Source organism: Rhinolophus ferrumequinum, chromosome 12 (assembly GCF_004115265.2).
Source record: "Rhinolophus ferrumequinum isolate MPI-CBG mRhiFer1 chromosome 12, mRhiFer1_v1.p, whole genome shotgun sequence".
In the NCBI taxonomy this organism is placed as follows: domain Eukaryota; kingdom Metazoa; phylum Chordata; class Mammalia; order Chiroptera; family Rhinolophidae; genus Rhinolophus; species Rhinolophus ferrumequinum.
Window position 1 is genome coordinate 72,604,591 of NC_046295.1, and position 17,680 is coordinate 72,622,270.

Sequence of the window (17,680 nt, forward strand, 5' to 3'; positions counted from 1 at the left end):
CAGAGCAGCACTTCACTTAATTGACCACGTGCGGGTGGGGCAGAGACCAGCCAGGATGCTAGGAGCCTTCTCTCCTGGAAGTTGCCTCTTAGTGTCTTATTGCTTCAACTTTCAAATGATTCACAGGAGTTCTGAGCTGGAGAAACTCAGAGGCCACGTGTTCCGATCCCTCACTTTGAAGAAGGGGGAAATTGAGGCCTGGTGGGTAGAAGGACCTTACTTATGATGTTTTTATTATTAGAACAAAGACTGGAATCCAGACCTCCTGGCTTCTCCCTGAAGAGAGGAAATGCTTTGCCTGTTACGGAGGACATACTGCGTGTAGGCTAAGAGCACGGCCTCTGGCTCACTTTCTAGGCATGGGGTCCTGTGCTTATCAGGTAAGTGGTCTAGGGCAAGGCACTTAAGTTCTCTGTGACAGTTTCTCCATCCATAAAGTGGGGATGGTGGGAGTACCGGTCTCACAGAGTTGTTGGGAGGACTCAGTGAATGAAAGCATGAGAAAGCACAATCGTGGTAGGTAGCGAGCATCCCCACCCCCAAAGTTAGCTATTTATACTATGATGCAGAGGAAAATATTTTGGTAAAGTAAGGAGCCAGTCACGGCCAAATCTTGGAAGTCTGCCTTGGGTGCACTTAGGTTAACCAAACATGTGAAAACCAGAGGCTTAATCATAGTGACCACTCATTCCTTTTTGTACAAATAGAAGGCTCCCAATTTTGTTGGGTTCCTTTTGACAATAACACATGGAAAACCCTTTCCTGATTCACCGCTATCTCATCAAAACACTCCAAATGATTTCTGACAAGGTTTGATTCATGGACACTTTGGAACTCCCTGTGCTCAGATGGCAGGCAGCGACGGAGGCATACCTGATAGGTGTGGGCTGGCAACAGGGAAAATTCAGTCCTGGTTGCTTCCTACATCCAGACGTTTTTCTCTCCACCACAGTCTCTCCAGATGTAGAAGCCTTTTCCGTACCAGGTTCTGCAAAATTGATTCAGAACCCATACTTCAGTTAAGGGCTTCAGCCTTTTCACCTCTGCCCGAGAAAACCGAGAAGAATGAGGAGAGCAGCCTGCATGGCCCACAGGGGTAACAGGTCCCCAACACTGTTCTAAGTTCCTTTCTCATTCCCCACCTCTGGTCTCCAGCCCCATCCTGACTCCACATTTTAGAAGACAGGGTCACCCAGAGTCACCGGGCTGAGGACTTCTGTGTCCTGGGACCTGTCCCGGCCTGTAATGCTCTAATCTTCTTTAACTGGGCCCCCACAGGGCCCTTTGTGCTCTGATGGAACAGGTGTTCTCTCTCCTTGCTGTTCCCTCAGGGAACTCTGCTCAGTGTCTTCTCCAAGTTTACACAGCAAACCACAGCCCGAGGGGATGGAGAATGTGAGGTCTCTCCTACTTGGTGTTGAGAATATTCCCAGAACCTCCTTGGAGTCAATGGTCACATCTCACAGGTGTGACAGCTTCCCCCATTAGTGGGTGACTAACAGCTGAGAAACAATGGTGGGTATTTTGGAAGAGGGAGATGTCAATAGAGGTGAATTGTTATTATTTTTTTGGTGTGGATGGGTGTCACCCAGGGCGGCCTGCGGGGTCTCTGGTCCCGCTCCCCACATAAGAACGCAGGATATAGTGAGGCCAAAAAGGAACACCCACGAGCCATAGGTAGGGGAGTCACACCACTGTAGTCTTGCTGGCGGCTGGGTTGGAAACACAGGAAGTAGGAGCCACACTTTCCGCAACCCGCCATCCTAACTGCAATCCGCGCTTGCTAGCTCAGCCTCCATCTTCTTGCTAGCCCCCATTTTTTCTGCTAGCATAGCCACAGCAGTTATATTAGTGGCCAATGGCTCACTGGTTACAGCTGATGGCCAACTAGCCACAGCTGATGGCCATCCAATCACAATTGATGGCCATTTACTACCTGAGCCAGCACCTTTCTATGTGAGGCCGAGAGCCTGGAAACTGCACTCCTGGCTCTGTCCCCACACTCCACCCCTATAGGGTCTCACCTCACAAGTTACGTGACAAGCATCTTCCGTGAGGGGCCCTGTGCAAGGAGCCTGGAGGTGAATGCAATTTCCTGGACACAGCCAGGCTGTCTGGGCACAGTCAGGGTTTCTCAGGGCACCACCAGTCCTTCTGGGCACAGCCAGACTTCTTGGGCTTCTTAGGGTACCACCAGTCTTCCTGGGCACAGCCAGGGCCTCTCACGGCACCGCCAGTACTTCTGGGCTCAGCCAGACTTCCTGGACTCAGCCAGGGCTCTCAGGGCACTGCTACTCTCTCTGGGCACAGCAAGACTTCCTGGACTCAGCCAGGGCTCTCAGGGCACTGCCACTCTCTCTGGGCTCAGCCAGACTTCCTGGACACAGCCAGGGCTCTCAGGGCACTGCCACTCTCTCTGGACCTCTCAGGGTACCGTGCTGGAACAACAACGGCTCACAGTCAAGGTGCTTACATATTCTCGATGGCGCCGGTCAAGCCACAAAAGCAAACATCCGCCAGTTCCACTACATGGTGGTATGTTCCCAAACAGTCAAGCAGTCCATTAAATTACGGATGGAAGGCAATTCCCCATAGTCCACAGTCATTTGCCCGGGCTGTCCTGGGGGTGAGGGACGACCTTGACCTCACCCTCATCTCCTGCAGAGGACTCAGCAAGTGTGTCCTCCTGGGACAAGTCCCACATCCAGGCTGCCTCAGCAAGCACTTCCCAGCCCACAGGGCTGCAAAGACCTTTGCTTTCTCTGGCCTATGCTGGTTGGGGAACCATCCACGTCTTCCCACCCCTCCACGGGGGTCCAGCTCTCCAGTTGCTCCTCCTGGTCTTCCTGAGACTGAGTGTTCAAACACACAAACTGCTCCACCGCCCTCCGGAGAGCGTTGGCCGGCACCGTACCCTGCTCGCTGTGGCGTTTGTCACGCGGGGCAGCCTGCGAGGTCTCTGGTCCCGCTCCCCACATAAGAACGCAGGATATGGTGAGGCCAAAAAGGAACACCCATGGAGCCATAAATAGGGGAGTCATACCACTATATTCTCGCTGGCGGCACTATAGTCTCACTGGAGGCTGGATCCATACTGTCCGCAACCCGCCATCCTAACTTCAATCCGCGCTTGTCAGCTCAGCCACCATCCTCTTGCTAGCCCCCGTTTTTCTGCTAGCCTTGCCACAGCAGTTATATTAGTGGCCAATGGCTCACTGGTTACAACTGACGGCCAACTAGCCACAGCTGACAGCTATCCAATCACAGTTGATGGCCATTTACTACCTGAGCCAGCACCTTTCCACGTGAGGCCGAGAGCCTGGAAACTGCACTCCTGGCTCTGTCCCCACAATGGGACAGATTAACATGAGGAGACAAGAGTTTTCAGGCAATGGAAAGGTGTGATGTGTGTGTGTGTGTGAGCGGGGGCACAGGTGCTCGGATAAGGACAGTGATGAAGGTAGACTAGAGTTTTATGTTGGTTTATGAGATAGTATCAGGTTCTTTAGGTTCAAGAGACATTGATGTTAGGGTTTCCTTCGTGATGGATTTTCAGTCTGGAGTCAGAATAGTGTTTGTATGGTTTACCCACTGGGGAAGCTCTTAGAATTGTGCTAATTTCAGCTGCAATAGTGGACCAGCAGCTCCCTCCAGTTACTAGCCTCTGTTAGCTGATGTGGAGTCATCTGTCCTCCAGAGAGCTCCTCTGGCTTTTGGGTCAAAGAGGAGAAGCAGGCCTCGCTCATATCCTCAGCTTGAGGATGCTAAGAAGCATCCTCAAGAATTTCTGTGCATTTCAGAGGAAGTGGGGCATGTTCAGGAGAGAGACTAGACTTTCTGTGAACCTATATTTTAGATCCCTGAAAGTTATACTCTGAGATTCTCCAGATTCACATAAAAACAGCTAGTCAAGTGCTTTGCTGGGTGGAGTTCTTCCTTTTGCTCCACCTTCCTCACTTGCTTGCTCTCTCCTGCCCTTCCTCCTTTCCTTTCTTTCTTTCAACTTCATTCTCTTCTAAAAGGAATGGGGTTGTTTAGAAAGATAGATACAACAAGATGAAATAAAACATAGCTGAGGGACAAGAAGCAGAAAAGTAAGGTGTCCGGAAGAAAACGATGGTAAGTGTGAATGCACAAAATTAGTAGGAAGTTCTGACACGTTTTGTTCGAAGCTCATTTAACTCTGAGCTCTCTGATAACCAAAGTGAAGAGGGTGAGGTCATTTATATGATTCTCAGTATCCAAGAGATGAAAAACAAAGCCGCTATTTAGGAGATGCACTACCAATTCTGGCTCCGTGTTCTGAGAGAAATAGCTCTTGTGGATTTCCATGAAGATATCACTGTGCACGCAATGACAAGCCTTGTTAGCAAGGTCCTGAGAGGAAACAACAGCACGTTCTCCTAAAGGTCCTCAGTGGAGACCTAAAGGCCATGCTGCCAAGATCCAATTTAGTCAAAGGGATCCTAAGGGGGCCCAATACATGCAGGTGTGCAGCTTTCTGGCTGTCCTCTATGTTAGTCTTTACTTAGGATAACGATTTTTAATGTAGAGACATCCCTGGCTCTGCTAGCGTGTCATTTAGAACATTATCAGATGGGCTACAGGGGACTGTGCACCCTCTGACATGGCATGTGCTTTTTGTATGTGTGTAGAAACGTGCTTTTTTTTTGGTTTGGTTTTCCTGTGGGTGATGGGCATCCCTCTCATTGTAATTTTAGCCTGGAACGTTTCCTTTTACAGCTCTGTTTTTAAATTTCAAAAGCATACACACTCATATTCAAATAAAATCTCCAAATGAATATTCAAACAAATCTAATGTTTAGTTAGTAAAAGTGAAAGCCTCCCCTCCCAGTCCTAATAGAACTCTTCCGTTTATACACAAATAAGTGCAGAACAAATGAAGCCATGAGAGCTGTGTTGTTCCACAGCTCCTTCCCCTTAGAGAATATTACGTCAGTGCATACAGACAGCACTGATATTCAAATTATTTAACAACTGTAATACTACTATAAATTAATTTATAAATAGAAATATATATATATATATATTTCCATTTAGTGTCTAACTAAACTGCATACATCAGGGGTCAGTAGGTTATGGCCTGCTGGCCAAATCAGGCCCACCAACTGGTTTTGCAATAAAGTTTTATTGGAATACAGCACATTCATTCACGTACGTATTGTCTATGACCGCGTTTACTCTACAATGGCAGAGTTGAGTAGTTGTGACAGAGACCATGTGGCCTGCAAAGCATGCACTGTCTACCTGTTTACAGATAAAGCTTACCGAACCCTGATAAATATTACAGCATTGCTTAACAAGTCATTACAAGCTGAAGGGCAAATACTTTGACCAATTATTTTAATAACTTCCAGATGATTTAAGAAGATTTTATGGAAGGGTGATATATATACAGAAAATTATGCAAGTCACAGGAGATTGATCACAAAATGAAAACACCCATTTAAACACTTCTGAATTCTTACCAGCACCTCAGAAGCCTCTCCCCTTCGTGCTCTCTGTTTATCACTGTCCTTTCCTTCTCCCACTCTTCTGACTGCTAACACTATAGGTTAGGCTTTCCTATTTTTGATCTTTCATAAATGAAATCATATCATGTGCATTCTTTTGGGCTTGGTGTCTTTTGTTCAAGATTATGTTTCAGAGAATTTAGTAGAGGTTTTCATTTTCTTCCCCGACCCTCCCCCCACCGAGATTTTTGCTTTGTGTAGCTGTAGCTAGTCCATTGTCAATGTTTTATAGAATTCTTTTGTATCACTATATTTTGATTTAATTTATGATTTTATTGTTAATGGACATTTGGATTGTTTTCAGTTCTTGGTTCTTCTAATGTTGTGATAAACATGGTTGTGAATGTTTGGAACACACTCACATGACTTTCTGTTTGGGCATATACCAGGGTCATAAGATATGCATACACTCACTTGTAGACAGTGCCGAATCATTTTTCCAGTGTGCTTGTTGCAAATTACCTCCTGTCAGTAGCATATGAGTTCTAGTGCTCTCTTCACCGACACATGTGGTTTTATTTTCCACTTCTCTGAGGACTAATGAGATTGAGCCCCTTCTCATTTGTTTCCTCGCCATTTGCAAATTCTCTTTTGTGAAGTGTCTGTTCACATCTCTTGCCCATCTGCCTATTGGGTGGTCTGTCTTTTTCTTAGTAGTTTGAGATTTTAAAATATATATTATGGATAATATATATTCATAACCCTGTTGTAGTCATACGTAAATGCAAATAATTTCTGCCACTCTGTGGCTTGCCTTTTCATTTTCTCAGTGGTGTCTTTTGATGAATGAAAGTTCTCGATTTTAATGTGGAGTAATTTATCTTTTTTCCCCCTTTGTGGTCACTATATTTTGTATCTAAGTAAATTTTTCTTAGATACATAAAAATATGCTTTTATGATATTTTCCAGAATATTTATTGTTTCACCTTTTATACTTCGGGCTACAAGTATGAAACATTTATTTTATATGGTGTGAGGTAGGGGTTTTCCTCCCAACATAGATATCCAAGTAACCCAGAACCATTTCGAAGAAAGATATCATCTTACAATTGCTTAGGGCCTGTTTCGGGTGTTTCTATTTCATTCTTTTGGATTATTTGACTACTTTTGAGCCAATATTACTCTAACTTAATGACTGTCGTTTTATAATAAGCCTTGATATCTTGTGGAATAAGTTTCCCATCTTGTTCTTTTCAAGTCAGTTTTGGCTTTCCATATGAATTTATGAATCAGCTTATCAACTCCTCCAAAAATAACTGCTTGGGTTTTGAATGGGATTTTACTGAATCTATAGTTTAATTTAAAGTGAATGCATCATTACAATATTCCATGTTCTAATCTGTGAACTTTTGTCTATCCTTCCATTCATTTATGTTTTATTAAATTTAATGCAGTCATGATTTATGATTTTCTGTGTTTTGGTCTTCCATATCTTCATTTGATTTTTAATGATATTTAAATGAGATCTTTTTAAAATTTTATTGTTTTGTAGCTTTATGGAAATACAGATTTTTGTACATCAACCTTGAATCCAGTGACTCTGATACACTCACATTAATTATAATGATGTATGTGTAAAAATTTTTTTGGATTTAATAAATTTACAACAATGGTACCTATGACAAAAGTCAGTTATTTTTTCCTTTCAAATCTTTATGCCTTTCCCCATCCGTGCCTTACTGCATTGACTAGAAATTCCAATACAGAAGTTGTAACAGTGAGCATTCTTGTCTCTTTCTAAATCTCAGAGTAAAAGCATTAAATATTTCATCTTTAAGTGTAATGTTTGCTATAGTTTTTGTAGATACTTTTTATCAAATAAAGAAAGTTTCCTTTTTTCATAGTTTGCTCAGTTTTATTTTTGTGTTTTATTAATTATAAATTGATGTTAAATTTCATCAAATGTTACATTTGTTAATTAACCTTATTATTTTCTCCTGTATTCTATTAATGTGGTAAATTACATCAATTGATTTACACTGTTTAAACAACCACGACTCTTTGAAAAAAAATATCCTACACATTCATTAGGCATTTAAAAAATAATTCTTGATATATTAATGTCTACAACATTTGATGTACAAAAATAGACATTTTAAAACTCCACAACACTAAGACTTCTATCGTCCATTAGGAGTTGGAATACTTTCCCTGTAATCACAATGAACCATGATTATATTCCCTCACAAGAGTTCTGATATATCTTTTTTAGTTGGATTATTTCTCTCCCTTGCATTTTTTAAGGTTTTGACACAGGCATTCAGTTACATATATTACTTTTCTAAAGCTAAATTTACTTTTTTCTCTAGCCAATACGTCTCCATGCATATTATATCAATTGCAAGTTTTAGTTTGACTTCCCAAAATATATTTTAATTCAGGCAACCATTTTATACCTATGTTCCATTTTCATTTATTTTTATAACTAGTGTAAAAATTCTTCACTATGCCATGTAGTTGTGGCCGAAAGATTAAATAATGTTTAACATGTCCACATTAGTTATTATAACCTTGACAATTTCCTAACCTTCCCTGCAAAAACCCATTTCATCATATACCATACATTTCCCATAACTGGTGTAATTACTAAACGTCATTGCTCAGTAAACTCTAGGTTCCATCTGCTCTGTGGGCATATTCTACTCCATCCACCAAGGAACTAGTTTGATATTAACTCAGGATTCATGAATCATTGTGACACACTGCCCATTTGTGTCTCATGGGGATGTTCTAAGGTTGATCCTTAACCTGTCCCAACTCCACCAATTGTATCGCAGAGGTCCAAAATTCTTTTCTACTTTTCGACACTGTGGCTCTAAGAGAGTATCAGTAAACTCCATGCTTACCGGTGACATCTTGCTATAGTTTAGACTGGTCAAGTGTTCCCACAAATGAACCTCCTCTTACCTGAGCCTGTAGCATAACTAGCCACACTGTTTAAATATATCAGATGCTGTTGCTATCAACATGGCATTGTCCCTTCCTGGGTGAGGATATGCGCTCCCTTCCAAAGTTATTGACAAGCAAGATGCTGAGTCAGTTTAGTAAATGCATGGTCCATTCAAAGGCAGTTTCATCATATTTCTGGGCCAAGTGCCAAGTTCAGTCAGTTTTCTGGAAGAGGACTCCCTCAAGTGACCAGTTAGACTCTAATGATTCTCCAGGAAAGTACTTTCAACTTGACTGAACACACTTCATCAAGCTCCTAACTCCCCAAGTCCCTCATAGTCCTCTGGACCAATGTTATGTGATCACAAGTATTGCCATGAGTATTTGTGGCATGGGCCTAAGTCGAGTACATGATGTGCTCCGAAAAAAGTACTGTGTTCCTCAAGAAATTGCCATATGAGCATGTCATGAGCATATTCACTTGGCAGGTGCAGTTCAGTTCAAGTACCCTAAAGGCTTCCCATAATCATTTTTTTTTGGAAGTTCCAGAGTGAAATCATCATTGATATGTGACAACCATGTCATGGCAATACTCCCTTCTCAGACATCACTGATTCCTTGAATGCCTGCCAGTATAGTTTTCCATCCACACTCATATCTGGTAGAGTCAAAAGAGCAAATTTTAGATTCCAACACACTGGGCAGACAACAGCAATGTGTCTTCCTCAAACCCAGGTACTTGCTTTCATTAGGGTGTCATCCTGGTTTACAGAAACATAACACAGCGGTTGTTAGTTGACAGTCACAGTATGTCCAGCGAAGTTCAAAGGAAGGAATCCTCTTAGGGCTACAGAGAATTGGCAAAATGTGACTAAAATGTGACATATAAAAGCAAAATGTGACTAAAATGATAATCCCAATCTACTATTATATAGGCAGGTCATCAAGGAACTCTGTTTGATGAAATACCCAAATTGTATACATAAATTCTCAGGAAATTATTGTAATATGGCTTTGGTCCAATTCTCCTTCTCAGGGAAAAATGAATCCTGGGGCATCTTCCTGTATTGGCCTTTACTCAGCACCACATAGGAGAGAAACAGCTAAGAATATTATTCTCTTGCTCTGAGGTAGTTTCTTGAGAAAAGAATGACAACTCCCTTCCCTGCCATTATTTCCCATTATGTCTCTTTTCAACTGCCCTGGTTCTCCCACTTTTCAAATGACTACCTGCTTAACCCAGACTGGGCTTCTCTGGATAGACATTTCTGGTTCAGCTATACTGCCCTCTACAGGCATGGAGCAGGATTAAGCTTTCCAGAGCTGCTTTTGTCCAATTCTAGGAAGGAGTAGAAAGGCAAAGGATGATGGGACTGTATAGTACATCTACCAAGACGAAGTGAGGCATCATCCATGGTCAGTCTTAATTTAGCTCTCGGTGAAGTCGCTATCCAGCCCATTTTTCCTTTAGGACTATGCACAAATTTAGAGGAATCTAAATAGAATTCTGAGCAAAAATGCAAATGTTATCCTGGATTCAAGTCAATTGGACTCACAAAACAGAAATTTGTGAGGTGAAGATAAGTTTTGTGAGGTGATAGGTAGCATCATTCCTGACTCTCTCATTCCCACCTCTGCACCTCCTAAAATTCCCAAAGATATTCCTTTCTGTTATCCCTTACATTTTGATGAAGCACACATTTGCCTGATATTAATCTATATTGTGTACCAGTGCAGAATCGTCCCAAAAGCCTTTGTTCATCACCTCCAGGTCATTCAACTTTTTGTAAAATTAAGGAATAATTTACATAGAGTAAAGTGACTTAACTCTTAAGTGTATAACTTTTTACTGATTATTTATTTGCTTTCCTGTTGATGAACATCTGGGTAGTTTTTAGCTTCGCTTATGAATAAAGAAAGCTGCTATGAATTTTTTTGCACAAGCTTTTTCTTAAAAAAATAGAAGTAAGGTAGTTGTATGTTTCATTTTATTAGGAATTGCCAAACTGTTTTCCAAAGTGATTCTATAATTTTACACTCCTAACACCAACATATGACAGTTTCAGTTGCTCCAAATCTTACCAAAATTTTGTATTGTCTTTTTAATTGTAGCCATTCTATTGAGTGTTCAGTGGTATTGTGTTGTGACTTTAATTTACATTTCCCTGATAAGGAATGATGTTGAGTGTTTTCTCACATGTGGTATTGGCCATGTGAATATCTTCTGTTGTAAAATGACTGTTCAAGTTTTTTGCCCACTTTAAGAAATTGAGTTTTGTACTTTTGCTTATTGATTTGCATGAGCTCTTTATGTATTCTGAAATGTTCTTTATCAGATATATGTATTGTGAATACTTTTCCCTTTTCACTTCCTAAGGGGTCTTTTGATGAGCAGAAGTTTTCAATTTTGATGAACTCAATTTAATAATTTTTCTTTTGTGGTTGGTTAGTCCTTTGTGTTTCCTGACCAAAAAAATCTTCATTCATCTCAAGGTAATGAATATATATATATGTATTTCTGTTTTCTTCAAGAAATCTTACAGTTTTAGCCCTTACTTAGGTCTATAAGCCACTTTGAATTAATTTTTGTGTATGGCATAGAGTAAGGGGTCAAGGTTTAATTGTTTTCTATGTGCATATCCAGTTACTCCAGCATAATGTATTAAATGGGCCCTCCTTTCCCCATTAAATTGCATTGGCATTTTTGCCAAAAAATCAAGTGATTATATAAATAAGGATTTACTTCTGGGTTCTCTATTCTGTTACAATGCTCTATTAATATATTCTTATACAAAGGCTACGCTGCCTTAATTACTTTTGCTTTGCAGTTAGTCTTGATATTTGGTTATATTTGTTCTCCAACTTTGTGATTTTTTTTTCTTCAAGATCATCTTGGCTGTTCTAGGTCATTTTCATTTCCATTTAAATTTTAGAATTGGATGTCAGTTTCTAGGGACAATGATCAGGCTCCCATACCTAGGCTTGGAATAAAGTGGGTAGAATTAGGGTCTGCTGTCCAAGGCCTGTAGACTGGCAGCGTGGCCATTTTTGGTGTAGTCTGTCTATAGACTGTGGTTAGGGGAGGAGAACACAAAGGAACACAAATGAGAATGACCTCTTGTTTCTCACTGAAAACACTTGATGCAGTAGGAGAATGCAGATATGTCTGTAAAGTTTCAAAAGTTTTAGTAACTAAATGCTACATCCTATCAAATTATCATTCAAGGGAAAGAGCCAAAAAATGTTTTTCAGACATGCAAGCACCTGGAACGTTTCTCTTCAGCTGGTACCTTACAAAGCAAGTCTTTCCCCATTCCATTGGTCATCTGATTTATGAATAGTTTTAAATTCCATGAGCAATAAATATTTATTTAAACAAATTCAGACATTATGAATGTGTATAGAGAAGTGGAAATTCTCTCCCTCTCTGTACCCCTGCACTTCACTTCTTACTCTAGTGACTATACACATATACATATTCATATACATATTTTAAACATAATGGATTCTTACTTTTTTTTAAACTAAATTTATTGGGGTGACATTGCTTAATAAAATTTATAGGTTTCCAGTGTACAATTCTATAATATATCATCTATATATTGCATTGTGTGTTCACCACCCAGAGTCTGTTCTCCTTCCATTACCATGTATTTGACCCCCTTTATCCTCGTTTACTACCCCTTCTCCCCCTTACACTCTGGTAACCACTAAACTGTTGTCTGTGTCTATGAGTTTTTGTTTGTTTGTTTTGTCCATTTGTTTCTTTCAGTTTTGTATTCCACATATGAGGGAAATCATATGGTTCTCGACTTTTTCTGTCTGACTTATTTCACTCAGCATGATAATCTGAACATCCATACTTTTATACTTTGCTCCCCATCTTGACTTTTCTACTTAATAGCTTTTCAAGGAAGTAATAGAGATCCATCTGATTCTTTGAACATGCTGCATATTGTTACAGTCTATATAATTAATCATAATTAATTTCTCCATTCCCTCTTGATAGGATTTTAGGTTGTTGCCAATTTTTACTTGTTATAAACTGGGATTTTACATATATGTATGTATATATGTATATTCAGTATACATTTCTGATAATATTTCTCTGAGTTAGATTTCTAAGGGTTGGAGTTTCTCAAATAAAGTATTAAATCATGTATTTTTAGACATACAGGTTTAGGGATAGCTGGATGAAGAAAGGGTGCAACCTCCCCAATGTGAAATGGATAATTTTCATGATACCATTCTTGATTCTTATTCTTCCTGGCCATTAGCATTTTTTAATTGTATGGAAACAAATTAGAGAAAATTTAAAAGAAATAAAACTGCAGTATAGAGGATAGGAAAATAAGAGTAAAAATTTTAGAAAGAGAAAAATAAAGAATTAAAAAACTCTCCCAAATTATAAAATTAGCTAAAATGTAATCCTCCTCCTCCTCTTCTTCCCTCTGTCCCTTCATTTTTTTCCCTCTTCAAGTATTTAAGGCATTTAACGGCTATAAATTAAGTAATTGTTTTCAGCAATATACTGAAATGGGAAGGGTTTTAGAGGATGTCTTAATAAAAAGAGAGAAGCTTGTTCAGGAAATATTTTGGAGAAAAGAATTAAGGCAGTAATTGGAATATGAGAAAGGAATGGATCTTTGTAGGAAAGTGGAGGAAGAGTATCATGATTTAAGCAGAGGCTGGGCCAGCTGGTGGGATGTCATCAATGGTTGTATGTGTCCACAATAGCCTTGTCTCACGTGGGTTAAAAATGCTAACCTCCAACAGTTTGACTGTTCACCAAGAACCAGCAGAGACCAGCTTCAAGTGGAGCAGACTCCAATGGGTTTGTCAAGAGGGTGCTACCTGGAATGTCCTGTTGCCCATCAGCTTCCTCAGACCCTGCTTCAGGTCTTTGTTTCTCAGGCTGTAGATAAAAGGGTTTAGCATGGAGGACAACACTGTGTAGACAATTGTTGCTATGTAGTCCTTGACAGTATAGGTGGACAGGGGTTGTAAATAGACATAGAAGATGCTTCCATAAAAGAGTGTTACCACGCTGAGGTGAGAACCACAGGTGGAGAAGGCTTTGCGTTTCCCAGCTGCTGAGGGGATTTTGAGAACTGCGATGAGGATTCGTATGTAAGAGAAAGTAATGAATAGAAAGGGGGTCACCAAAACCACAGGTCCTTCTGTCATTATCACAATTTCATTTACAAATGTGGAGGAGCAGGACAATTTCATCAGAGGGCTGAGGTCACAGAGGAAGTGATGGATAACATTGGAGTCACAGAAGGTGAGATGATTCAGCAGAAGTGTGTGTAGGAGAGAATGGAGGTGAGTAAATGAGCAGGAGAAGGACACCAGTAGGACACAGCGGCGATGGCTCATGGTGGTGACATAGTGGAAGGGGTCACAGATGGCCACATAGCGGTCAAAGGCCATGACTGCTAGAAGGAAGCTGTCAGTGTTGCCCAAAGCATAAATAAAATACATCTGTGTCAGACACCCAGCATAGGAGATGGTCTTCTCTGACAGGAAGTTAGCTAGCATCGTGGGGACGATGGTTGTTGTGAAGCAAATATCAGTGAAAGACAGGAAACTCAAGAAGAAATACATGGGGGTCTGGAGTTGGGGGTCAGAACAGATAACCAGGATGATGAGGAGGTTCCCTGTCATGGTGACCACGTATATGATGAGGAAGAGGATAAAGAGTGGCACCTGGTCTTCAGGCCGGGAGGACAGTCCCAGGAGGATGAACTCAGAGACACTGCTGGTTTGGTTGACTTTTTCCATTGACTTGGATCTAGTTATATACCAGAAATTTGGTTATTTAACATGCTCTGATTCCATAACCTAAATTGTGAGAACCCAGCAAGTCTGTGTTTCCTCTGTTTGGTCACAATTAGCTACAGGGACAGCTTGTCAACCTCATAGGCCTTGATGAGGTTCTCCCTTCCCAAATCCATGGGCATCTCCAGGGCTTTACATTCAAAGCTAGAGGGATAGATAAGAGTTTTCCTTTAGAAACCATCAGAGATGGACCTCTCTGATTCAAGTTCATTAGTTCCTATTCTTTGAAAAGCAGCGTTTCCCTGTTGGGGACGGAGGACTAAAACCAGACATCTTTGCTTTTGTGCAGTTCATGTCCTAGTTGGGGAGATAGATCATCAACAAACAAAATATGTGATATAATATCAGGTAGGGATAAAACCTGAGAACAAAATAAATCAGTACATAAAGGAATGGAGTGGCAAGGGGAGTGCAGATGGAGGTACTTTAGATAGAAAGGTCACAGGACACTCATTCCCTATCAAAGCAAATTCAGTTGTGTCATTCTGAAGCTCATCTTAGCATTGTCTTGGGAAAAAATAGGGTTTGCCAAAATGACCAACAGGGCAAATCTGAGAGGAATGTTGAACCCAGTTCAAAAAAGTGTTCTTTTTTTTTTTCTCCCCCTCTGGGTACAAAATGCAAGGTCATCCTCCTTGGCTCATGGCATTCTATCATCATCAGTCTTTGCAAGTCTCACCTCTTTTGCAAATTATTTTCCCTTTCTGTAACCCCCTGTCCTAAATCACATTTGCATAGGGTAGGCATCAATTGCTGAGTATTCAATGAATGTTTTTAAAATCCATCTTTCATCTATGTATCTAAAAATACCTATGAGAAACATGTTAATGTTTTTTTTTTTTTTAAAGTGAAATGACCATTTATTTGACATTAGGGTTTTAAGAAACATGACAGATGGAAGGAAGGAAGGAAGAGAGGGAGGGAGGGAGGGAGAGAAAGAGGGAGGGAGAGAAGGAGGAAGGGAGAGAAAGAGGAGCAAACAGTGTTTCGACAATTTCCATTTGCTTCCAGGTCTCCTTGTTATGGGTCCCACTGGAGAAACATGTTAATTTTTAAAATATATGGTTCTTTTTTTCCCCAGTCATATCCAGTTACCTGGACAGACATCAAAGTGGCCTCTGTTTTTTGCTACTACAAAAAAACTCTGCAATGAGAGATCTGGTATTAGCAAAGTCTTTTAAATCAATTCTTTTAGAGTCAGTATATTCATCCATACCTTGTGAATGGACATATTACATAGGGATTTTCCAACATTTTGAGACATTAGTTATTTATATATTCTTGGTTACTACAAAAATCTCTACAATGAATATACTTTTATCACCAAATTGTTTAAAAAATAATTTCTTTAGGGGCAGCATATGCTTTCACACATTTTGAATGGGCTTATTACATGGAACTTTTCATGCATTTAAAAACATTTTATGTTACATATTAATATACTAATTCATGTAACATTGATATGTTAATATATTAACTCATTTAATCATTAAATGCTGTAATTTCATTAACAATTAAATGATGCAATGTACAGCTTGATGACTATAGTTAATAATACTGTGTTGCATATTTGAAAGTTGCTGAGAGTAGATCTTTTAAAACATACTTACATTTTAGTTGTAACTTACTAAACATCTGTAGTACTCAGTTTCCTCATGTGTAATATTGGACCTAGATATCCACGTTCTTATGAGGATCTAGTGAGATAATGCATTTAAAGCACTTAGAAGAGAGACACCCATATTGTAAACACTCAGGAGAAACTGTTGATCTTCTCAGCCCCAGTGTCATCTTCCCCGATCTGCTATTCCTGGGTGTTCTCAATATCAATTAATTCACGTGCTTAAAATATTATATCCCTCATTCCAAACTGCCAGACTGATTTCACGAGTTTACAAGACTTTGTTATAGAAGGAATATTTATTTATGCATTGAATGATTCGAACGAATCAGCAATTAAAGTTAATACTAATAACCAATATTTATCGAAAATTTAGTACAGGCTTATACCAAGTATCTCACTAAATCTTAAAGGATTACGAGGCCCCTGCTGTTACCAGAGAGAGAGGTTTAGAGAGGTGAAGGGGTTTGCTCCAGGCCATTAAGGAAGTGAGTCACCATCAGGATGTGAGCCCCAAGCAGATTTAATTAGAAGCTCATGCTCTTAACCCGTATGTTCCACCTCTTAATGTTTTGGTGTAAATATTGGTCTGTAGATATATTTCACAGTCATGGACAGGCACTGTTTTCCTTACTCACGGTGATCATTTCCTCATGGACTACCTTTCTATCCCCTTTAACTGACAAGCTTTCTTCTCCCATCTATACAAGAATCTATCCTTGTGTTTGCAAGAGAGGTGACCTGCCGTTCTGTGCTGTACAGGTGGTAGCATTTGAAAATTTGAATATCCATGATTAACTGGCCAAAGTCAGGTGGGAAAAAACTGGCCATGCAGGCTGAGGTGTGTCTGGTGTGTGGAGTTGTGTCTGTGCAGTGGACAGTGCCCTGGACTTTACACAAAAGATGGGTGTTCGTTTGTCCTCCGTCTCCTGCCCCCAAGCTGATGCCTGATGTTTCATGAATAGCAAGTGAGATTCCCTGTTTAAAAAACAGTTTTTCAAACACAGATCAAGTCAAAAAATGAGTCATTCGTGAACGGGCTGGGCTGCCTGGGGAACGCGGACTACAAGAAATCAGGGGAGATTTGGGTTAATTACTGAGGTTGGGTGGACCGTGTCATAGACGTGGCGATCACCCATGCTGAGGACTAGAAAAAAGGGAAGAAGGTTTTCAATCTGAGAATCAGGAAGAACAATTCTAAAAGCACAAGGTGAATGGATGAGGCTGGGAATACAACCGTTTTGTTTTGTTTTGTTCTACTGATGGGGTTTTGCTTGCACCAAAACCTATGTTTTAGATGGCCTAGAGGTCAGACTGAATGGGCTGAAAACCAAAAGCCAGGTGCAAGTGTTAGTTGGACCCTATGACTTCTTAATACACAAAATATTTGAAACTATCAGGGAGGAAAGAATAAGTACCAAATGGAATGGCCGGCTTCCTGCAGCTCACCTTCTAATCCAGATGCTTTTCTTTCCTTCCCAGTTTCGCCAGAAGCTGATCTGCGCCACATCTGCTAATCAGCAACAAGTCTGCTTCTCAGCCAAAGCTCAGCTCCCTCATGTTTCTCCCATGAAATTCTAATTAACAAGGGGAGGAACAGGAAAGGAGGGAGGAACTAATACTCTAAAGGGATAACACGTTGTCTTGCACTGGCCTCAAACCCCCTCGTTTCTTTCCTAACGTCTGGTCCCCAGAATGTGGCTGCTTTCCCCAGCTCCTCATCTCAGAAGGCAGCGGCGCCCTGACTCTTGATAGTGGAAGCCCCGTCAGCGTCTTATGAGCTTCAGCTCCACTT

The 17,680-nt window shown here is 40.6% G+C and overlaps 1 protein-coding gene across 1 annotated transcript; it reads right to left on the bottom strand.

The window, feature by feature from the left end:
- Positions 1-13,241: 13,241 nt before the first annotated feature.
- On the bottom strand, positions 13,242-14,283 carry LOC117032384 (olfactory receptor 1L8-like). The gene has a single exon (XM_033123887.1). The coding sequence runs from the start codon at positions 14,205-14,207 to the stop codon at positions 13,263-13,265; it is 945 nt and encodes a 314-aa protein (XP_032979778.1). The 5' UTR covers positions 14,208-14,283; the 3' UTR covers positions 13,242-13,262.
- Positions 14,284-17,680: the final 3,397 nt, after the last annotated feature.

Coding starts and splice junctions, on each gene's coding strand:
- LOC117032384 (XM_033123887.1), bottom strand. CDS start 14,207: ATGGAAAAAGTCAACCAAACCAGCAGTGTCTCTGAGTTCATCCTCCTG.